A 23,682-nucleotide genomic window follows, 5' to 3' on the forward strand; every position below is an offset into this window, starting at 1 on the left:
GTTGGCTGCGCTAACTAATTGGTTAGTGAATGCCTCTGTCCTGGTGTTAAACATTGAAGGCAAAACCATTGCCACTTTGCAGTGCCTGAATTCTGGATTCCTCCCAGAATTTGGTGTACCCCTGCTGTAGGAGCAGTGGTCCTCCATGGGAACCTCTCTTGCATTGTGCTTTTGCTCATGTCAGACCCTGGTAGGTAAGTAGAAGAGGTGGTGACTTCTGTTTTCCTTGCATGTGCTAGCTGAATTTTTGCAGGGTCTGGTGATTCTACAGTGAAGGGATCCCATCAGCTGCTGTTTGGTGCCTGTCTCTGACATGGGTTATTGTTAATCCTGCAGACACAGGGGTGAAATTCAGCCATTTGTTCTGTACAGCCACAGCAGATGCATTTGTTCATTGGCTTTTTGATAGCTCGCTTCACAGTGAATCCTAAGGACCAGAGCTCCCATCATCTGGTGAGACATCTCGTTGCCTGTATCTCCATTTTACAGGGGACACATTGAGACAAGTGAGATTATGACAAGTCTGCAAGTTCTAGCTAGATCTCCCATTTAATTTTTCTTCAACTGTAAGAATCTTTATTCCCTATGTGTTATTTTGTGTGTGTTATTTTAAAAGACACTTGTAAATTGCCTTCTGTTCAGGAGGAAAGAGGCATGCTGCCTTTGAGAAGTGGCAAAATGGGGAGATGAGACGAAGGTACGGGATATAAAGTTGCATGGCTTGTGTTGCACTCAGGACTGCCAAACTTAATCATGCAAAGGTCACAAGTCTGCCCTTTACAACTTCCACCCCACCATTCTTCACACAGGAAATGCTGAGATAATAACCAGGTTCTCAGATGGGAATAGATTTAAGATCACCTTCAAGCCCTGACTTGTCAGTTTACACCACGAGCCCCCCGTGCTCACCTCCCAACCTGCCCCATTCTTCAACGGGAAGTTCAGCAGCAGCCGGCACGCAGCTCCCGTTCGTACCCTTGGCTCTGCACAGAGACAACGTGGAAGGAGAAATGAGTCGTTTGTGAACAGCTTTGTAGGAGGGTGTTACTTAGCAAATAAGCAGGATGACACGGACAGCTCTTGTGTGGGCTGCAGGGTGTGAGATGGGGATAAGCAAGCAGCTCATGTAGCTTTGGGACAAGCTCAGGGTGTTGCTAGTTAAGTGGTAGAGAGACCCTAATTCCACCTGCAGATGCTTACAGTAATTTGGTGTTTCTTTTATGAGTTGTTATGAATCACAATACAATGTGGCCATTTTCTTGGTTCCCTTTTAAATGGCTTCCTTCCTCACAAGCCTTACTAAATTAAAGCATTTCATGTACTGGTTGATGAGAAATGCCTCTAACTTCTCCGAAAGCTGAGTTCCCATTTGTTGTAGCCAAGCATCCTTGCTGCTGGGTAGGGAGTGGAGTACGAGAGATATCAGCAGAGCCAGAGCAGATGAGGAGAAAAGTAGTAGGACTTGTCAGAAAACCTCCTCTCTCAGTATATAGCCTTTATATAATCACTGTTGTCCTCCAACCGTGAAAACTGAATTCAGCTTCCATGAAAGCTTTTATTAATGCTGCTTCAGAGTGTCCTGCCTGTGTCACTTCTGCCCTGGTTCGTGCCTGGCAGCTGGGAATGCTTCTGCAACCAGCTCCACAGGCCTCTCTTCTTGATCTGCACTGTGACATAACTCGGATGCAACCCTTAGCCCTGAATTCAGCTCTTGTTCATAAATTAAGATAACATGAAGTCCTTTGCATGACAGGTTTTCTTGCCAGGCTTGCGTTATGGTTTCTGCTGTGGTAAGTAGCCCTGTTTCTAGTAGAAAGCCTTCTCTGCAGGCATAAAAGTGTTGTGTTAGGAAGTATTTTACTAGATAAACAAGCAAACTTGCATTGATTTGGGGAGGCGGAGAAGTGAGGATGTTGCAGTGTGACAGCTTACAATCCTGCCTCTCCAGTGCTTTGATAGTACTTAGGAAGGGACTTTTTTCCTGTTAACAGTCTTCCAGAGACATGAGTTTCATCTCCTCTTTGCCACTGGAAGTGAACCTTGGGCAATGCTGCCCTGTTTACAGAGTCCCGGAGCCATGTATGAATCTTGTTGCCAGTCCTTTATAAGGCCAAGAGTGCCTTTCATGCTGTAGGAGCCTACATCTGAGTTATATATGGTTTAAATTCTTCTTCATCTGGCTTTGTACACCTACTTGCCAGCCACAGGAAAAAAAGGAGATCCATCTCTGAATGTGTCAAAGATGCTCTGGCTGCTTTCCCCTGGCTGTTTACTTTGACAGAGCTAAGTGGCTGCCCCTGCTCACGAGCCCCTGCTGCTGTGCACTTATTCCACACGGAATTCTTCATCCTCCGGGTTTGAAATGTGCCGGCGGCACTGTTCTGTGCTACAGTTTTTAAAGCATGCAAAAATACAGTTACAGGGTTGAGGTTTGTGCTTCTTAGTATGCTTATGATGCATTATTTTGCTGCCAGTGAAAATGACATGACATTTAAAAATAAATAAGGATTCAAATATCTACTAGCTTTGTTGTTTGTGTGCTACTAAAAAGCAGTGTAGGCTACAAATGGATTCTGGCATGGGATGTATTTATGTAGATAACTTGTCAGAGACTAAAATATTACCTGTCTTCCCACAGTGAGGTGAATCTTGAACAGCAGCAGACTTGGAGGCGGAAAGCTTGTGTGGACAATCAGTCTGCAGTTGCGATAATATCACCATATGTTGGGACTTCAAAAGGTTAACAAAATGCAGATCTCAGCCACGGTGCACATCTGTTGCAGAGCAGCAGAAAAAGCCTTTCAAGTTTTACTAGGAAGTTCGGTGTGGCCTGGTGCTCTGTACCTGGGTCTATTTTGAGCTGTCGGTGACTCACGCTAACTTTCCATGATGGATGTGAGGGGGTAGTTGCAAATAACACCCCTGACGATCTTTTTGTTCACACCTCTCTAAATGGGGCAGTGTTCCTTCTCTTCCTCAGGGGAGGCAGGGAAAGGGGGTCAGTCCCTTGTGTCCCATGCAGGATCCTTAAGAAACAAATGGGGAAGATAACGACAGCCCAGTTGCCTTGCTGATTGCTGCAATGATTGCCTGGAGTAGAGGTTAGGTTTTTGTGTTGCATATTTGATCAATATGGATCGCAGTTTCACTAGAGTAGTGGAAAATACACTTGTTTAACTTTGAGAGGCAGGTGAGGGGTTTTTTTCTGTTTTAAGCTACTTTGAAACAGACTGTGGCTTTACACTGGTGTATCAGCTCCTGACCAAACAGGATGTCTTCTGTGGGTGCCGACTGCTCTTTGCTCTGTTTGCAATGTGCAACAGCATATAGCATTGCTGTGAGTGTTTGTGGCATAGCTGCGTAACCCGCAAAGGGTGACCCAGATACACTTGCTTTGTGCCCTGCGTTGGCTGAGGGCAAGTGGCACAGGATGCTTCAACTACTGAAATGGGGAGAGATGTACAGTGGGGTACAAGAGATGGCAGAAGAGTTTTCTGCATGGTGCTAGAGAGGAGGGGTTGCCAAAAATACGTGTCTTGCCTCGAGCAGGAGTGTGGTGTGCTGTTCCTCTGGCTGCACAGAGTAATACCCTTTCTACTCAGGCCCCTGAAAATCCTGACCTTGAATGTGTGCTTAATTTGGATTGTGTCAGTAATCTCAGAGCTGGTCACTAGAATATAAAATTAATTTTTCAACCAGTGAAGAATAGATCCGAGCTGCAAACTCATCATGGCACCAGTACAGTAACTTGCAGATTTTCCAGTGCTGGCCTAGAAACAGCATAGGCACATGCAGCAACAGCCAAGCTAATAGCACCCTACTTCTCAGCAGTGGTTCAGCTGCGGCGTCTATTATCCCTGTCATGTGAATGCAAATTTCTATGCAGCGATGATTTCCAGACCTTGAGCAGAGCCAGCTTGGGTGTGTTCATATCGCCACCCTTTTTTGTTTTCCCTTATGTTCATGTGCCCAAAGCCAGCGTGGGTTGCTAGCATCTGCGGTGAGAACATCTCTTAAGTTTCCACTGACTTTACTGGATCAGGAATGGTGTTGAAACAAATGATCAGCAGCCTGAGATGGGAGGTCCTGATGCCTTCACTATTTCAGCAGGATGGGGAACAGCAAGGAATGCTGACGCCTGGGGCTGGGCAAAGAGTATTAAGCTTGTTGCCCTCCTCCCAGCCATCCGATAGCAAAGGAGTGGGCAGAATGGAGAATAGTCGTCTGAGTGCAAAGGCTGCAGCTCCGGCTGGCAGGTCTGCGCCATCTACCCCAGTGGTGGCCAGTGCCTCTACCCAGACGGAGCTGCTGAAGGGAGAAGCTGCAGTACAGACCTCAGACTGCAGGAAGAGCCTAGACCTTTCTCCTGGGGCAGGGACAGGCAGCAAAGCTGCCTGCAGAAGGTGTGCCCAGGTGGAGGACCTCCTGCAGCAGGTGGCTGAGCTGCAGGAGGCAGTGAGAAGGCTGTGTAACATCAGGGAGGCTGAGAAGGAGTTAGATAGCTGGTTCTGAGCGCAGTTTTCAGTGGATCCACAGCCAAACAGCCAAAAACTCCCCCACTGGCACACAGGGAAGAAGTTGGAGGGGCAATAATGCACAAGAATGGAAGCTTGCAATGGCAAGGACCTGCAGGAGGAAAAGACTTCCCCCAAAGCCTGAAGTGCCCTTGGAGAACTGCTTCACCGCCTGCAGGCTGAAGAGGAAGGACCTGTCACATCAGGAGAGACACTGGAGCCAAGTAAGGCAGCCCTATCTGCTCCCCGTGTAACAACCAGTGCCACTAAGTGACAGTAGTAGGTGACTCTCTTCTGCTGACCTAACGCACTGTCTAGAGGGGTGTGCTGCTACACCTAGAGGGGCCCTAGAGGGGCTCCTATCAGGCATGTCACCGAGAGACTACCAAGCTTTGTACAGTCCACCAACTATTATCTGCTGCTGTTGTTTCATGTGGGCACCAGCAATACAGCCAGGAACAGTCTGAGGAATATCAAGAAGGATTACAGAGCCCTGGGAGCAGTGGTAAGGGATTCTGGAGTGCAGGTAGGTTTTTCATCAATCCTCCTGGTCAAAGGGAAGGGGTTTGAAAGGGTTAGTCGAATCTGGTGAATCAACAAATAGTTACAGGACTGGTGCCAGAGCCAGGAGTTCGGCTACTTAGACCATCGGACTTGCTTTGAGAAATCTGGTCTACTGGGGGCTGATGGGGTCCGTCTGTCACGCAAAAAGGAAGCCTACAGAGGGTGGAAGCAAGGACAGGTAGGTAGCCTGTGAGGAATGCAGAGAAATTGTCCAAGCAGCCAGGGATCAGGTTAGGAAAGCTAAAGCTCTGATAGAATTAAATCTGGCCAGGGATGTCAAAGGCTACAAGAAAAGCTTCTATAGGTACATCAGTGATAAAAAGAAGACTAGCAAAAATGTGGGTCCTCTCCAGAAGGAATTGGGACACGGAGAATGCTGAGGTACTCAATGACTTTTTTTGCCTCGGTCTTCACCGGCAAGTGCTCCAGCCACACCACCCAAGTCACAGAAGGCAAAAGCAGGGACTGGGAGAATGAAGAACTGCCCACTGTAGGAGAAGATCAGGTTCAAGACCATCTGAGGAACCTGAAGGTGCACAAGTCCATGGGACCTGATGAGATACATCCACAAGTCCTGAGGGAACTGGCAGATGAAGTTGCGAAGACCCTGTCTGTCATATTTGAGTAACTGTGGCAGTACAGTGAAGTTCCCACTGCCTGGAAAAGGGGAAACATAACCCCCACTTTTAAAAAGGGAAAAAAGGAAGACCCGGGGTACTACAGGCCAGTTAGTCTAACCTCTGTGCTCAGCAAGATCATGGAGCTGATCCTCCCAGAAACTATGCTAAGGCACATGGAAAACAAGGAGGTGATTAGTGACAGCCAACATAGCTTCACTAAGGGCAGGTCATGCCTGACAAATTTGGTGGCCTTCTATGGGGGGTTACACTGTTGGTGGATAAGAGAAGTGCTATGGATGTCATCTACCTGCACTTGTGCAAAGCCTTTAACACTGTCCTGCACAACATCCTTGTCTCTAAATTAGACACATGGATTTGACAGATGGATCACTTGGTGGTTAAGGAATTGGCTGGATGGTCGCGCTCAAAGAGTTGCAGTCAACGGCTTGATGTCCAAGTGGAGACCAGTGACGAGTCGCATTCCTCAGGGGTCGGTATTGGGACCAGCGCTGTTTAACATCTTTGTTGGCGACGTGGACAGTGGGATTGAGTGAACCCTCAGCAAGTTTGCCGACAACACCAAGCTGTGTGGTGGACCTGTGCAAACCTCCTGAAGTTCAAGAAGGCCAAGTGCAGGGTCCTGCACATAGGTCAGGGCAATCCCAAGCACAAATACAGGCTGGGCCATGTGCGTTTGCAGCCCAGAAAGCCAACTGTATCCTGGGCCACAGCAAAAGAAGCGTGACCAGCAGGTCAAGGGAGGTGATTGTCCCCCTCTGCTCTTGTGGGACCCCACCTGGAGTCCTGCTTTCAGCTCTTGGGCCCCCAGCGTAAGAAAGACATGGACCTGCTTGAGTGGGTCCAGAGGAGGGCCATGAAGATGATCAGAGGGCTGGAGCACCTCCTATGCAGACAGGCTGAGAGAGTTGGGGTTGTGCAGCCTGGAGAAGAGAAGGCTCTGAGGAGACCTTACAGCAGCCTGCCAGTACCTAAAGGGGGGGCTGCAGGAAAGATGGGGAGAGACTCTTTATCAGAGAGTGTAGTGATAGGACGAGGGTGTAAAGGTTTTAAACTGAAAGAGGGTAGATTTAGATTAGATATTAGGAAGAAGTTCTTTACAGTGAGGGTGGTGAGGCACTGGAACAGGTTGCCCAGAGAAGTTGTGGATGCCCCATCCCTGGAAGTGTTCAAGGTCAGGTTAGATGGGGCTTTGAGCAACCTGGTCTAGTGGAAGGTGTCCCTGCGCATGGCAGGGGGGTTGGAACTTGGTGATCTTTAAGGTCCCTTCCAACCCAAACCATTCTGTGATAAAATGCCATGGGAGTTGTCTGCTTTTTTAAAAAATGGGGCCCAACCCCAAGTGATCATCTGAACACTGGAACTGCGGAGCAGAAAAACATCAGAGCAGAGGATCATTGCCGTTCCCTTGGGCTTGAAGCCTGAGCCTGGTGGCTGTGCTGTCAGTTCAGAGAGTGGGTGGCAAGGCAGGCTGAGCCCATGGGTACCAGCTCTATGGGGAGGAGACCTTGCCTCCAACTATGGGATGCCCTTTGCCCAGTCCTGCATGGCTGCTGGAAGAGAGGATGAGGTGACATCTGAAGAAGTGGGTGGAGGTGTGTGGAAGCAGCGGCTTTTTCTGTCATGATCACTTTGGCTCTTTGAGGAACCTTGTGTTTCCCAGCTCTGTAATGGAGACTCTGGGAGAGGGTTCATGTTTGTTTTCCTTTGGGAACATAGTTGCCAGGCAATTATTTTACACCCTGTAGCACTGCAGACATGTCTCTTCAAGTCCGATCTTTTACCACATAACTGAGAAAATGTATTTTACATTAAAAAGGAGCCTTTTAAAAAGGCCCTTCAGGCATAAAGTCAATGTGTTTTCTATATATAACCCTGTATTATTAATACAATGAACTTATCTGTAGACTCTGTGGGTGAATATGACTTGATCATTGGAGATACGAACAATATGATATTCATTTTCTATGCATTGTGTCTCTGACTCCATAATGGTGTCCCCAGCCTTCGGTTCATTTCTTAGTGATAAAGTGGGGCAATAGTGTGAAGCAGGTTTGTGGATTGCATTTTTGCTGAGCATTAATATAAAATAAACAGCCTATAGAGAGAACAAATTTACCTTGCTTCAGAAATGCCAAGATCTATAGATTTGGGACAGACAGGAATGATGAATGTGAGCATGTATTATTGAAATAAGTCCAGAATAGCATGGCAAAAGCTTCCCTGGATTTAGTTACAGGGGTTGCTATAGAAGTTGCTTTGGCTGGAAATTTTTAAGGTGGTGATTGATGTCTTTCCTTTTTTTTTCTTTTCTTTTGATGTGGGTCACTTATCACTGTATGCATTATGTGAGATCATTTTCCTTTTTCCATCATTGAAGAGTGTTTTACGGTGGACTTAGGAGGCCCCTTTAGCCCAGGTCCTTTTGAGCTTAGTCTTCGAAATCACACGAGATGAAATGCTTGTGTGCAGACTTCTGTGGCTCTGTAAGAAGAAGAAGAGATAGTGCAAGCATGGTGTAAGTTTTAATTACTTCTTGTTATTGTGTGTTAGGCGGTGTGTTCACAGAAAGGGAGAAGGCTGGGTTATGTGATCTTTCTAGATCCCAGGCCCACTTTCTGCATGAGCAAGGTACACAGGTGCCCAACCTGATTTAGTTTACGGTGGTCCAATTGACTGATCTGGTGTAGACTTAGTCTGGAGGAGCATGAACTTGTGGAGTAACAACAGCTGCATGGTTCTGTTGATATCTCTAATGCCATAGCTAAATCTTAGTGGATCTGCTGCTAAAAACTGGGTGGGAGGTGTCTGGAGTGCGTGAAACAGGAGTCCCGCTGGAGACAGAGGATGCAGTTAGACATAGAAAGGCAATTCCTATCAAAGGGGCTGGTGGAGACCGTGAGACATGGAAAAAGGCAGCAAGGCTGGCACAACTGAGGGCTGTGTACAGTGCTGCAGCTGAAGTACTTTGCTAGACAGAGAGCCTCAGTGACCTGCTAAGCACTGGTCTGCAGGACAGACGGGAGGACGTAAGAGCAACAGGCAAGGTACAGCTCTCTTTAGCACAGGGACATACCCATACGAAGCTGTAGCTTCAGTACTGTTCCCAACATTGTGGGCACTGGCATTTGCCACAATTACAATGCTGTCTCTACCTCTGTCCTCGTATGCCTTCTCTGGACTTGTCCAGTGGGTGGTTTCACACCACTAACTTTATGGGGTCAAACCGCACGTGTCTCATGTTATCTTGTCTGCATGAGTTTTACTGGATGTTGTAATAGCTTCCTGGTAACTGTTTTCATCTTACATTAGAAGCTTTTTTGACTGAATAGCCTCTTAATCTGTTCTTTCCAGCCCTGGCAAAACAGCTGTGTAAATTGACAGGAGCCAGGAAATAGCAGCTTCACAGCTAATAATGTGGGCTCCTTGTGTTCCCTGCTGTGTTTTAGCAGGAGGTTGTCCATCTGAAGCCGCTGTACTGCCTCACCACTCCATTCTCCTCGTCCCTGCTATTAAACCAACATCCACGTGGACTGCCCTCTTGAATGCTCAACCTGGTCTCAGCACACAGGGACTCTCCTTGCAGCCTGTTCACGTGATGTCACTATTTTACAGGGACCTGTCGTGTCTTTTGCAATGTTTTATGTAACTCTCGATAAATAGAGTTAGTGTCTAGGAGCAGTGATGGCTTATCTGCTGGGGAGCAGGCTTATCTGCTGGGGAGCAGGCTTGTGAAAGGGAATATGGGCAATACAGTGCTCTTTTATCCACCAGTTAGAAGGGCACTGGGAGCATCCCATGTGCAAACTGCAAGTATTTAGTCAGATTACACTTTATATGCAGGAAGCCCCGTAAAGATGGGGTGGGAGAAAAACCTCAGCTCATGGCTAGAATCAGTTTTGAATAAACGCAGGTAACATCTCTCCTGTGTTAATGCTGATTTTGTAGTCGGCCTGTGTATTTAAGGTCACAGCCAATGTCAAAGCAAGAGTTTGGGCTGTGCTGTCTGGGCTGCAGCCACCCTGGATGTAATGCAGTTGTGCTCCTGGTGTTCTCTGGCTAAAAATCTGCACGTTGACAGTTTATTTCCCAGCCCTATTTTTATTTGGGGATTTATTCTGCTCCCCCCGACCGTCAGTGTTTTGGAGGCTACTCTGCTGATGCTGGTCTCAGCGCTTTGTACTTGGATGCTGTTTTCCTCTGGATGCTCAAGGCTGATGTAATGATTTTGTTCTTTCACTGTTGCCCCCCACTGCACCCCATACCCCACTTAATAAAGACAGCTGGTAGCACTGGGTGGCAGTGCTACAGTCAGAAGGAGCAAGCTGGGAAACGTAGTGAGGTCTGGCCAGAGGAATAAGGAGAACTTCTGCCAGCTTTTATCAGGACAGTTGGAGTTTGCTTTGTGTTCTCCTCCTCCTCCTTTTCCCCCTTTTGTTTCAGTCTCTTCATCAAAGCAAAGCAAGAAACTGTTAGGGGATGGTGAGACTCTGGTTCCCTATTGTGAGTAGTTTAGCTTTAGTAAAAAGGAAAAGAACTACTGAAGTCCCACTGAAATAAGAGCAGAATGAGAATTGGGACTTCTGGCTTTATTTCCCAGGTTTGTCACTAATTTACTGTACCTGTCAGTGTGAACCGCACTTAGAAATGGTGGAGGATTTTATCTGAAATCCAGCTGTCCAAAATCTGACCCTTGTGTGGCACCCAAGTGTTTCTAAATACCATCCTGCTTTCTAGCCTCTTGTATATATGTATGGGAAAAGCCTAAAATTCAGCAGCCAGGTCAAAATGTGAGAGAGACTTCCAAAGCTACATAATACCACTTGGCCTTGGGAAATCACTTCTGTTGGCTTTCAACCTCCCAGCCTAAATTATTCCATCGCAAATTAATTTTGTTGACTGTACTTTTCTCAGTATTTGGCTCTCTGTGCCTCAGTTTACACAGCTGTAATGAGTAACTATTAGTTTCCTATGTAGGTACAGCTCAGAAATGAGCACCATGGATGTGAGTTTGCATGCTCAGAGTTATATACTCATCTTGGAGAGATTCTGCCAAAAACGGTGTTCATGGGACCTCAACTATAGCCGAGTTCTTCTAGGGATGTGCTGGAGGTGGTAGCATGAAGGAGGGCTCCCATACTGGCGGCTTTGTATCACTTGGCGTTTGTTGGTGTTTGCTGTGTGGTGTTGAAGTCTGGAGTCCTACCAGTCGATCTGCACTAGCCCTGTTATATCACACCTTGCAACAAAACCAGTCCCGTGTTGTGGATGATAAACGTAGCTCTGTTGCACGAGTGCCTGGTGGGGCTGCCTGGGACAATGGCATGTTGACCGTATCCCTCCACCCTGGTGTGCCTTGCTTTGAAAATCCCAATGTAGTGTTTTCTAGCAGTGTCTGTCCCTACCTGCTTAGCTTTGTCACCCTGGCTCCCACAGAGGGTTGGGAGCAGTGGTGTCGCTGTTAGATGTGTGCTGCCAAGCAGCACGGCCAAGGTCGCTGGAGCAGGGACAGGCTGTGCTGTCCCCTCGCATGAGAGGACATCGTTTCCCCTGGTGAATCACAGAGCTGTTTCATCCCAGCAGGTACCTGCACCTGGTCTTTCAGATGAAGTGGCGATCTCCTCTCCCTCTGACATGCTCATCTTCACTTGGCTTTGGTGTGGGGAAGAATTATTGCTATTGCACTGCCTGGAGTCACAGGGTTTGATTTTTAGGGTGGGTGGGTTTTTTTGTTCACCTTGCCTCAGTTCTTGGCTCTTTAGTGGGGGAGGATTACAGTGGTGGTATAAAACGATAACTGTCTCTATGGGATGAAGGCTGAATTTTCAGAAAACATTAAAACAATCCAGTTTTGGAGATCTGACTTGGACACTTATCAGGGTCAGGTTTGGGAGCTTTTGCTTATGCAAAGCAGCAGAAGTGGGTTGTTTCCATTTTGTTGCCGATGGGGCTGTCTTTGTCCAACGGTGCCCTGGTGTACCCTAACAGAGGCTAACTGCCCCCGGAGAAGAGCTGCTGTCAGAATACTTTAAAGTCGGTCAGACTGGCTCCTGCTTCGTGAGGTTTATCAGTAAAGATTTTCGGTGCCTCCAGTGGGAGGCTATTTTTATTCTATCCAGGGGCTACCTTCTGCTCTGAGGTCTTTATCACTTTTTTTTAATAGCGAAACCTGCCTGTTTTAGGATAACCTTAAATATCTTCATCTTTTGCAATCCAAAGAACAAGATAGTCTTTTATCCAAGGTAAAAGTTTTTGGCATTTCTGTGACACGTTCAAAATTTCTTTTGTTTTGGGTTTTTTTTTTCCTGTATAAGGGGCACACTGCTATAGACTTGAGAATGTGCTGAGTTTTTCTCCCTTGAGTAGGGATGACAGCAAGTGAGGTACCTAATGTTTTGTTTTCATACTCTGATCAGTGCTATGACTTTTGCAGAAAATCCACATTGTGTTTCATTGCATCATGTAATCAAGACTGGAAGAACTCTCAAGAGATGATCTGCTTCATTTTCCTGCCCTATGGCAAGATCAGTCATACCTGTGTCTTTCCCGACAGATGCTGGTCTATGCTCTTTTAAAGATCTCTGCAGCCTCTCTAGGCAGTGTATTTCAGTGCTTCACAATCCTTACCAGTAAAAGTCTAGTTTCTCCCCACCTTGTATTTAACTTGAATCATCTCTGCTGCAGTTAAACCTGTCACTTCTTGTCCTGCCCATTTTGAATACAAAGAACAGGTCATTCCTTTTTGCAGCAATGTTAAACATTTGAAGATTATTCATGTGCTTCTCTCTTCTTAGTGTTAAATAACCACCATTTGTTAAATCTTCCCGTGGTGGATTTAAATCTTTTATGTAAACTTTAATTGGCCTGTCTTTTAAAAAATATTCTCTAAGTGACAATCCCAGTCATTAACTAATCCACAAACAGTTTAAACCCTTTGATCAGCATTTTATTTATATACTTTAATAGAAGCCTTCTATGCTGGCCACATTGCCTTTTTGTGCATCACTGTCTCTGACTGACTTGATGGCCTTGTGCTGGTGTGTGAGTCAAGTATCCACAAGGTTTTCTGCTGCTTGCTAACTGCGGTTCATTCCAAGAGAAAGATTGGGTGCCTGGCATGATGTGAGGCTTGGTGTGGTTTGTGCCTTGGTTTGGTGGGACAGTGTTTCCAATGTGAAGGCTGTGCATTCAAATAGAAAGTGAACCCAAAGAGAGGCTAACCAGTCCCCGAGTCATGGGTCTCTGCAGGCACCCAAAATATACATTGATGTATGCGGGAATTTGGAAGTGAACAAGTGCTCAGACAGGTGGTAGGCTGTGAAATGTCACTTGGTATTAGGACCTTCTGATGCGGCTGTATTTGAACACTCAGATCATGCTTGGAGGTCAGCTACTACTATGCTGTGATTTGGACGTCGTTGATGTGTGTGGTTTTGACTCCAAGGGAAAGTCAAGGAAACTTATGCTTTAGCAGGACATATGGGGAGGACAGAAGGCAGGTTGTATTCCCTCTCAGTAATTTTCTCTGGATTTCTCTGTTGTAGGTGAGTGTTTTAACCACCTTGGAGCGGCGATTCAACCTTCAGAGTGCTGATGTGGGAGTCATTGCCAGCAGCTTCGAGATTGGCAACCTGGCCCTCATCCTCTTCGTGAGCTACTTTGGAGCCCGAGGACACCGGCCACGCTTGATAGGATGTGGAGGGATAGTCATGGCCTTGGGTGCCCTCCTTTCCGCGTTGCCTGAATTTCTGACCCATCAGTACGAGTATGAATCGGGAGAAATACGCTGGGGGGCTGAAGGGAGGGATGTGTGTGCTGCCAATGGGTCTACCAGTGATGAGGGACCAGACCCGGACCTTATCTGCAGGAATAGGACTGCTACCAACATGATGTACTTGCTGCTCATTGGAGCACAGGTCCTCCTGGGCATTGGTGCTACCCCTGTCCAGCCCCTGGGAGTTTCCTACATTGATGACCACGTGAGGCGTAAAGATTCCTCCCTGTATATAGGTAAGGCTCTGAACTTCTCACTGAAGGCTTTCCTTGTGGGCTGGCATCTCGCTCCTGTTTTCTGTTTGACACCAGTGGAAGGGATGCCTTGAGGCCTCTTCTCCATGTGCTGCTGTGCTTGTGAAGGTAACTTGGCATGGCTATCTACACCAAGCCATTGTAAGCAGCAGGGGAACACTGTGATATTTGCTTGTATTGTGGCAATGGTAAAGGTTGGCAGCCATGGTGATTATTATTGGATGATTAGGCAGATGCTCACTGCTTCTATTGTGTTTGCCCAGATTGCCTTAAATTCAGATATTGGTGGCTTATGGTTGAGTTTTAGCTGAAGAATTTCCACGTGGCATATGTGATAAGGATTTTTTTCCCCCCAAGGTGCCCTAGTTCCCTTCCTGTTCCAAAGCATTTGTCTGTGTCTGAATGATCATTGCAGTATAAGGAGACTGGGAGGAGATGCATGTCTTGTCACTACCACCATCACATTGTAGCAAGGAAGTGCTTGTTACCGAGTAGGTGCTGTGACCCAGCATGCTGTGGCAGGACCCCAGATAATGTGATCCCTGTGATGGAATGGGGTGCGGAAGCTGGTGAGGTCTATTTTGAGATATGGTGAGCCTGAAGTAGAACTCCTGATTCTGGTGATCATGTTGCAAAATTCTTCCAGTTGGTTAAGATATGAAAATTTGCTTCAGTTACCCAGTGAAATATCTCTGTTATTGGTGTAAAGTGCTTATGGGTTTCAGCAGCAGTACCTTTTCCAGAAGGTTTAAAGGGGATGTTGTGGGTGAAGTTGTTCTCTGAAAAAAACTTACCAGCTAGGCTCATTCTTCTTCCTGCAGGACTTGTCACTAGATAAATGGCTCCGATGCAGTAAATCAGTGAAGTGTGCGCTGCCATTAATGCGATCCTTCTGCATTTGTTAGTATAGCTTCTAGTAATCAAAACTCTGTGCACTTGCCCATCATCCCTGTCTTGACGTGACTTTCAACTGAATGGATGATCCCATTACTGTTTGTTTTTGGGTTGGTTATTTTTTTGCAAAAACGTTTTTATCAAGTTCCCAAGCATAGCTGAATGCAGCTGGGTTATGACCATAGACAGCAAAGCTGAACAGTCCTGCTGACTTTCTGAATGGTGTTCAGTGTCTTGGGATAGCGAAGAGGCCTGTTGGAAAGACTGACTATATAGTATGCTATGGCATTCCTGATTGTATTGCTACTTTACTTAAAGAGGTTCTCCTGCATATTCAAAGTCTGTCCATGTTTTCCTGTAACTGGCCATAAGAGCATAGTATTTCAGCATTTAGCTTTGTCCTTGGATCATTATTCAGCTTCACTTGGTTCTGTAAGTGCTGGATAAAGCAGGATGATATATAAAATACAAGATACTGTACAGCCTGAAGGTGAATAATGAGACTAAATTCACTGGAGCAACTTTGCCAACACCATAAATGATGAGCTGGAATTAAGAGTGATTCTAAGATTATCTATTATAAATAACTATATAGAGAAGCAGCAACTTCTTTCAGTCTGTTCCATGGGCACTTTTAAAGCAATGTTTCATGTCTGAGAACAGGATTGAGGAGGGTGCATGAGAGGAGGATTAGGAAGAGTGATTCTTTTTGTTCCTGAGATATATTCATCTTGTATGCTAAAATAACTTCTTTAAAGTTGGCAGTTCAACTGTAGCTGGGAAAATACTGCCAGAAAATGATTTCTGCTTACTATATGCTGCTTCATTATTTTTTCTTCAGACATATGCTTCTAACCATGTTCCCTTCTACTGCAGAGTTTAAAAAAAACACGAACATTTTGGGGTTGTTTGCTTTACTGGCTTTAGCTATGAAAATCATAATCTGAATTTCTGTGTATGAATTATGGGTTGCAGAAAAGTGCATGTATATGTGCTCAACCAATCAGCCGTACCAACAATGAAGTTTAGTATCTGCCCTGTCCCAGCCTATCCATCACAAGTAGGTTTTCAGATATGGAATGATTAATTCTTGTATCAACCTGCAATCAATTTGGCTAGTAAAAATAAAAGCTAACAGGAAAAAATTACAGCAAAAAATCTATTCTGTGAATGAATATAAATGGAGAAGCAGCTGGTGGAAATGTACATGTCTTCTCAGGTTTGTGAATACTTGAGAAGAGGTCAAATTCCTCAGTTTAAAATTTTTTTGAGAATTATTTGCTCAGATTTGTCTTTAACTGATTAATTTTGTTGATGTCATCAATGCAATTTTCAGTGGCCTTAGCAGAAAGCTGGCTGAGCAGCTTACCCACTTCATTCTTCTGTTTTGCAGAGGAAATAACTACAGACTGCATACTGTCACTGTGCTATAATTATATCAGTTTGCTTTCTCATAATAGCACGCTCACTCAATAGGGGCTACGCTGTGTGTGACCGGATAAAACTTTTTTGGGTAGGTTCTTTCAGTTTAAATTAGGAGCAAATCTGGCATAGGTTGTTCTCTCAGGATAGAAACTAATTAATAACAGCAATAATAGTCTGGCCGAACTTTCTGTCATGGCTGGCTGTGGCTAAGAAATGATCAGATTGACCAGTTCATGCTGTCTTTAGTGTATTGCTAACATCGAGTACGTATATGCTACATTTGGGCTGTATGGTAGCTGTGGGGGGCGGAAAGCAGCAATCTCTCACCTAAGTGCTAGTAATTGTTCACCTGCTGCAATAAAAACCCTCTTGTGTCCTAAGGCAGTGAATTAGATAGAAATAACTCTGTGCACTGAGAGTTGTTTTCCTTCTTTCTGAGTTGTACAAGAGTTCAGTGGAGTAACTTAATATAATATCTAATACTGTCTCTTTGCAGTGAAATGACAATACAGGAAGACTCCGCTAGTTTCAAAACAAACCCCAGAACAAAAACCCCCCAAACCCAAGAATGTGTCATCCCACGTGTGTCCCCCGTGCCCCCAACCGTTCTTCTTTTTGTATTAGTACTAATACGTGTGTGCAGAAGAATGCAGATGTGATACCATATGGAATTTAAAGTGAAACTTTGGCTTTAACTGCTAGTGCAAGTAATAGCATCTGTGGAATATAATATTTCTGGCCATGAAGTCTGTCAAATCTGGCTCGTGGTTTCTCTGCAGTGACAGGCACACAGGAGATGGTGGGCAGTGCACCTCTGTTGTGCGTTCTTTGAAGGCAGAGGTTGCTCAGGCTTGTGCTCTGCCAAGGAGGTGAGGATTCATAGAGTTTCATAATTAGAGAGACAGGGGTGAGATATTACAGAAACTTATCTTTGTGGCATGGGCTGCTGACATGTAGTTTCATGTTTCTTGAGCTAATAGCAGATTTTTTGATGGCTGCAATGTGTTGCTACCAAACTCAAACAGATTCTGTTGCTGTAGTAACCAGCCCTAGCAAAGAGGGCTGTGTTGTGGTAGCTGAGGGCAAATCAAATCAAAAAGATGCATGCGTGGAAGTATGCACCAAAGGATGTTCAAAAGAAAACACATTTGTGCTGTAACAGAGTTAGAAAGATAGCGGGACCATGCCTGCTTCTGCTAATGATGGGAAATATATTCTCCTCCCATTTCAGCATCCGAGCGCCTGCTCAACACAAAGGTCGTAACGTTGGCAATAGCAGCCAAAAGATGAAAAAATAAAGGAATTTTCTTAGCTGTTTGAAGTTAGGAAAAAATCTTCTGGTTCGCTGCTGGTTTGCTTCTCTCTGTTTGGGTCTGCTCTTGTATTTAAGATCTGAACTTCCATCTAGAGGTTCCAAACAAGCAGGTTAATTTTACCTGTGTATTTATTGGCATCTGGCCATAAGTAACCCCTTTGAGTGGAGGAATTCCTCACTCCTGCAGACTGTGCAAGGCTTGTTATTGCTGCAGCTTCACTAATGTCAAAGGATTCCCTCAATTTGTGGCATCATTTATTTTTAAGGAGGAAAAGTATGTTGAAGACTACTTACTACACAGTTTCTTTCTCTACCCGCTAATGACTCACTTGACATTTCCCTCTTTAGTTCGTTTTCTGCTAGGTCTTGCTGAGTTCTGTTGAAATCAATGAAGACTTTGTCATTAGGAGGGAGATCAGAGGAGTCATGGAGCTGATACGGGGGATGGACGGACCCAGATCTGACAGTGGTTGTATGGATTTGCTGCCTCTCAGATGAGCAAGAGCTTGCAAGTGTTTTCTGGTCACTGGAGCACCCATGTTGCTCTCAGCAGTGGTTTGCGTGTTCAGTTAGAGCCAGTGCAGTGATGGGGTAGATTAATGTTATTAGCACCTTCTGGGCTTCCTGTGGCATTTAACATTTGCAGAGAAAAGTTGTTGCATCTTGTCTAGGACATGGTTACCTATAGAGCAGAATGAATAGCCTCTGGGAGCCAGTATTTGATCTGGCACAATTAAGGGCTGCATTATATAGAGGAAGTTGCTATTATTCTGTCTCCTGTTGATGGAGGAAATTGATATTGATGTTAGAGGGGGCACTGCCAGATTGTGTGGCTTATTCAGAAGAATGCTGTGTTGATCTTTAACACTATTTAAGTTTGCTGAAGCTGTCTCACTGTTTAACTTCATAGACACATACCCCACACATTCAGAACCCATAACTCAGACTCCTTGCTGACTTGCAGAAACTGCTGTAATGGCAAGAATTACTTCAAGGAAGTCCCAGAAGGGGCAAGTCTTGTGTCAAGGGAGTAAGTGATGAGGAGTGATGAGTGCTCCTGAGTTATTGGTAGTGCAAGGGTGTGCCTGAGCACAGTGTGCTCAGGGGCATAGAGCTGCTCTTGGCCTGCTTCATGGCAGGGTGGAGGAATGGAAAAATAGAAAACTCAGCACTGCTGGACCTGTCTGTTTAGCTGCTTTCTTCTGTCTCATCTCCCAGGCTTCTGTCTGGCCTTTTCTTTGTGTATTTTGGTTTATCATATGGTTGTTCCAGCTCTCACCCTTGGTGTAAGAGGAGAACTTGACAGGATGGTATTCTCTGTCCACATCTGCCTAGATGGGACTAACCCAGTAAGGGGGACAAGACCCTGTGTTGTCACTGCTGACTTTGACCTTTGCAGAGGTGTCGGGTTATTTTACATGGAATGTGTGGAAGCACTTTTTATTTTGTGATGACAGTCATAGAGAAATGCTCACTCTTGCTTCTGGTGCTTTCTTGCTTGCTTTAAGCACCAGCTCCAGATTTGTTGCAGAGGAAGACAAACATGCCCTAGTTGGAATCTTGCTGTCTCCAGGGATAAATTTGTCCATTTGAAAAATCACTTATGGTAGCTTACGTCAGTCAAAATGACAGCAGCCATTGTGTTTTGAAGAAGCAGAAGCATTTTCTCGACTGACAAGAATTAAATCTGAGCGTTAGTATCTGTGACGGTGAGTTAATAGCAAGTTATCAGCATAAGATGCTGAAATCATCAGAGTTTGAGTCAACATTTTGTGTGTGGCAATATGAAGAAATAGTACTTGGGTTTCTATTAGGAAGCTCATGTTGGTAAGCTAAGCAGCTGCTGTGAGTTTTGAAACCATTCATCTACTTTGTGTCTTCATAGGATTGTAGAATGGTTTGGGTTGGAAGGGACCTTAAAGATCATACAGTTCCAACCCCCTGCCATGGGCAGGGACACCTTCCACTAGACCAGGTTGCTCAAAGCCCCATCCAACCTGGCCTTGAATACTTCTAGGGATGGGGCATTGTCCTGGTTTCAGCTGGGATAGAGTTAATTGTCTTCCTAGTAGCTGCTACAGTGCTATGTTTTGAGTTCAGTAAGAGAAGAATGTTGGTAACACTGATGTTTTCAGTTGTTGCTAAGTAGTGTTTAGTCTAAAGTCAAGGATTTTTCAGCTTCTCATGCCCAGCCAGCGAGAAAGCTGGAGGGGCACAAGAAGTTGGGAGGGGACACAGCCAGGGCACCTGACCCAAACTGGCCAACGGGGTATTCCATACTGTGTGATGCCACATCTAGTAGATAAACTGGGGGGAGTGGGGGCGGGGGATTGCCGCTCGGGGACTAACTGGGTGATGATCAGTGGGTGGTAAGCAATGGCACTGTGCATTATGTGTACATTCTAATCCTTTTTTTTATTACTGTTGTCATTTTATTAGTGTTTATTAGTTTCTTCTTTTCTGTTCTATTAAACCATTCTTATCTCAACGCATGAGTTTTACTTTTTTTCCTGATTTTCTCCCCTATCCTACTGCGGTGCGGGGGGGGAGTGAGTGAGTGGCTGCGTGGTGCTTAGTTGCTGGCTGGGGTTAAACCATGACAGACATCCACAACTTCTCTGGGCAACCTATTCCACTGCCTCACCACCCTCACAGTAGAGAACTTCTTCCTAATATCTAATCTAAATCTACCCTCTTTCAGTTTAAAACCTTTACACCCTTGTCCTATCACTTCACTCTCTGATAAAGAGTCTCTCCCCATCTTTCCTGCAGCCCCCCCTTTAGGTACTGGCAGGCTGCTGTAAGGTCTCCCCAGAGCCTTCTCTTCTCCAGGCTGCACAACCCCAACTCTCTCAGCCTGTCTGCATAGGAGAGGTGCTCCAGCCCTCTGATCATCTTCATGACCCTCCTCTGGACCCACTCAAGCAGTTCCATGTCTTTCTTATGTTGGGGGCCCCAGAGCTGAAGGCAGTATTCCAGGTGGAGTCCCACAAGACAGAGTAGAGGGGGACAATCACCTCCCTCGACCTGCTGGCCACACTTCTTTTGATGCAGCCCAGAATGCGACTGGCTTTCTGGGCTGCAAATGCACACATTGGTGGCTCATGTTTAGTTTTTCTTCCACTAATACCCCCAAGTCCCTCTCCTCAGTGCTGCTGTTAATCCACTCATTGCCCAGGCTGTATCTGTGCTTGGGATTGCCCTGACCCATGTGCAGGACCTTGCACTTGGCCTTGTTGAACTTCATGAGGCTCACATGAACTTCATGAGGTATGTGATATTACGTACATGAGGTTTCAACAATAAATACTAAAACAAAATAATTTAAAAAGGAAATGGGGTTTCTGATTTTATTAAAAAAAAAAAGGGAAAATGTGTTCAATGCCATTAAAGAAAAAGCCATAAAAATTGGAGAGTTGAAAACCCCAGCCCTTTGCAGGATGTGCCCCCATTGTCTAACCAGTATTCTTGTATGTAACTTACTGTATTTGAAGGACTACAGAATGGGCAGTCAGTGGCAGCATCTTTCATAATAGTAAATGTCTCCCTTTTCTTGAACCTTTTGGAATTCTGTTTCCTGGGGGACACCACGTAATTCTGAGAAAAGTGAATATTTTGGAACTGAAAGAGCAAATTTTATACATGTTTGGCTTTCAGGCTGGAAATCTATTCTTTTCTTTACATAGCATGTTATCTACAGCATGATAGGTTCTGTGTGAAGTTAGTGGATACCCACAAAAATGTGTTGAGATGGGCATTGTTTCTGTCCCTTCCCAATTCTGTATTTTTTTCATTCTGGGAATTTTTCTCCCCCCCCCCCCCCCCATCAAGAAATTCACTTAGGTTTCCAATAGCTGCTTGCTAGTTTTGCCTCCAACTGCTGAAGTGTCTCTTGCATGGACAATGAATGCATTTTGCTCAGTCTTGCCCTTTATGAATTTCTCCAAAATTTCTTGAAGTGTGTGTTTGAACCTACATGCCTAAACCATAGCAAGCAGAATAATTTTTTGTTTATAGCATACAAGTCATATCACTAGCCCTTTAAGGCCCTCCATTGATGCATATTGATTGGAAGGTCTTTAGGACCCACTTGAGAGGTCTCTACAGCTCTGCTTATCCCTTCCACTCCTCACAGCCTTTCCCGCCTAGCTGTATTCCTTCCTTGTGTGGTCTGTAAACAACACACGTACTTTATTCACATTAGCCCTTCTTGCTGGAACATGCTTCTCTGAGCTCACTCACTTAAGGCTCTGCCAGCCTTGTGCTTTCCTTAACTCTTTTTCTTTTAAAGCCTGTTTCTGCTGGGTCTTTTGTAGTGGATCTTAGCTGACTTCTTATCTGTTGTATTTCCTCTGTGTGCCCATTCAATACCCGCAAACTGCTTGGTGAGTTTGTCCACCTCTGTGTGGGCGCACACGCTTGCAGAGGATGAGCATTTGGTGCAGAGAATTGCTTTTCTCCTTGCTGGTATATGCAATTTTATAGGTATGTAATATTTTTAGCCTGAAGACTTGATGGAATTTTGTAATTGTTTTGTTTGGTAAAAGCATCCTCCTATGGGTGATTTGGAGAGTCTTTCCTTTCTGCCACAGTCTCCAAGGGGTTGAGAAAGACACAGTATTAAGGCTAAACTAAAAGGAGTGCTGTTGCCAGCATGAGTGCTGTTGATGCCTGCTCATTATTGAAAGGTGTCTTTGCATCAGATTCACTGGGTTGTCTTCCCTGTGGACTAACTGTGATCAGATTAAATCGCATGGCTTCATGCGGATATACCGGTATTAACTGTGTTGGCCTAACCCACTGATCCATTGATAACCTGCAGCCTTTTGTAATTACTCCCCTTTGGGGAAAGATCTGTGTTCTCATTTGCTGTGTGTCAGCGGGGCTGGCTCAGTTACACATGTCCCCTTTTACAGCGCCAGTGGTAATATCCTGGAAAATTAAATGGAAACGTAAACAAGTGTGTAGGGTGTATTAGAGCAGTAACAATAATCAATTAATGGGAATAACCTTCCCCACTGCAGGCAGGAAGGCTGAGTTGTGATAGGCAGTAGCTGAATGGATGTATTCAATTAAATATATGTATACACGAAGTCGTAACTGCTATGGGCTCCATTATTTTACAGCAATTGCTCCAGTTACCTTAACCTTCTGCTAATAGCTTTTTTGTTATGAGCTGAGTAAATAAAGCTTGAATCCAACACAAATGACTTCGTGTGAGAGCATACTGAGGGTGGGAGCTGTTACCATGTTACTCTGTGCTCTCTGTGTACTTTGCAGCTGATTTTTGGCTTAATTGGGATTTGCTGACTCGGGTGTCTTGTAAAAATCACTTCATTTTTTGAGCATGTTGGTTTCTTTCTGTAGTATATTTTAAACAGTCATCACCTGGGAGAGCCTAGTGAGGTACATCATTCCTGGGGCAGCCTCTTTAAAGCAGTGCCCTTGTCATTTAAATGGCAGATATGCAGAGGACAGTGCATATTAGTCCTAAGGTTCATAAAATTAATTAAATAGATTGGAAGGTGCCAAGTTGCCCATGTCAAGAGCTGAAGGCTGTATTGTTCCTCCTCGATGGCGCAAGCAGCAGTGAGCTCTGGTGTGTGCCATCAGTCTTGGCCCTTCTCCTGGGAGTTTGACTGAGACTCCCCAACTCGTTGTACATAAGAAGCCTCTAGATGTTTTGGTCCCAGTTTACAGGCTGGCACTGAGGATACACTGAGCTGTGATTAGCATGTGCCTTCCCATTGTGGGACAAGGCATAGGATCTGATCCTTTGCCAGCACGAATCAGGGCACGGGCCTCAAAGCAGTGGCAAAAGTCTTGTTGCCCAATACTAAGGCTTGTGTTGTCCTCTCCTCCTACCCAAACAAAGAATTTGGTATGGAGGATATTTTAGGACTTGTCAGAAATATTATCCTACTCATCCTCAGCCAAGTGAGCAAGAGGCGGCTTTCATGAATTTTGCTGTGCCACTGTAACCTTGCAACAAAGGGCAGTGACCAGAAGTAGTGTTAAAAGATAATCACTGCCTTAGAGTTGCAAATAGTTACTGCTTTATTGTATAGCCTGATACACACATCCTGCCCAATGCCAGCAGGGCTTCAGACCCCTCTTGCTGCTGCTCTTGATGTCTGCCATGTTGTGGGCTGCAGGGAAAGCTGCCTGGCCTGGCTGTATACCTCCCCACCTGTGGCTATCTGCAGGATGAGGTGTTCGTATGAGTGTATAGGAGAAAGCAAAACTCTTTCACAAAAGCTTCTGCTTTCACTCTTTCACAACTGCCTCTTCTCTTGCTGGGTGA

General features: G+C 45.3%; 1 protein-coding gene across 1 annotated transcript in view; it reads left to right on the forward strand.

The window, feature by feature from the left end:
- The window catches only part of SLCO3A1 (solute carrier organic anion transporter family member 3A1), a 153,405-nt gene that overhangs the window by 14,468 nt on the left and 115,255 nt on the right, over positions 1-23,682 (forward strand). The window contains exon 2 of the mRNA XM_049812746.1: positions 13,261-13,726. Coding sequence (XP_049668703.1) covers positions 13,261-13,726 — 466 coding nt within the window. The remainder of the gene's footprint in view (positions 1-13,260; positions 13,727-23,682) is intronic.

The sequence above is a fragment of the Accipiter gentilis genome, chromosome 10 (genome assembly GCF_929443795.1).
Source record: "Accipiter gentilis chromosome 10, bAccGen1.1, whole genome shotgun sequence".
Taxonomy (NCBI): Eukaryota; Metazoa; Chordata; class Aves; order Accipitriformes; family Accipitridae; genus Astur; species Astur gentilis.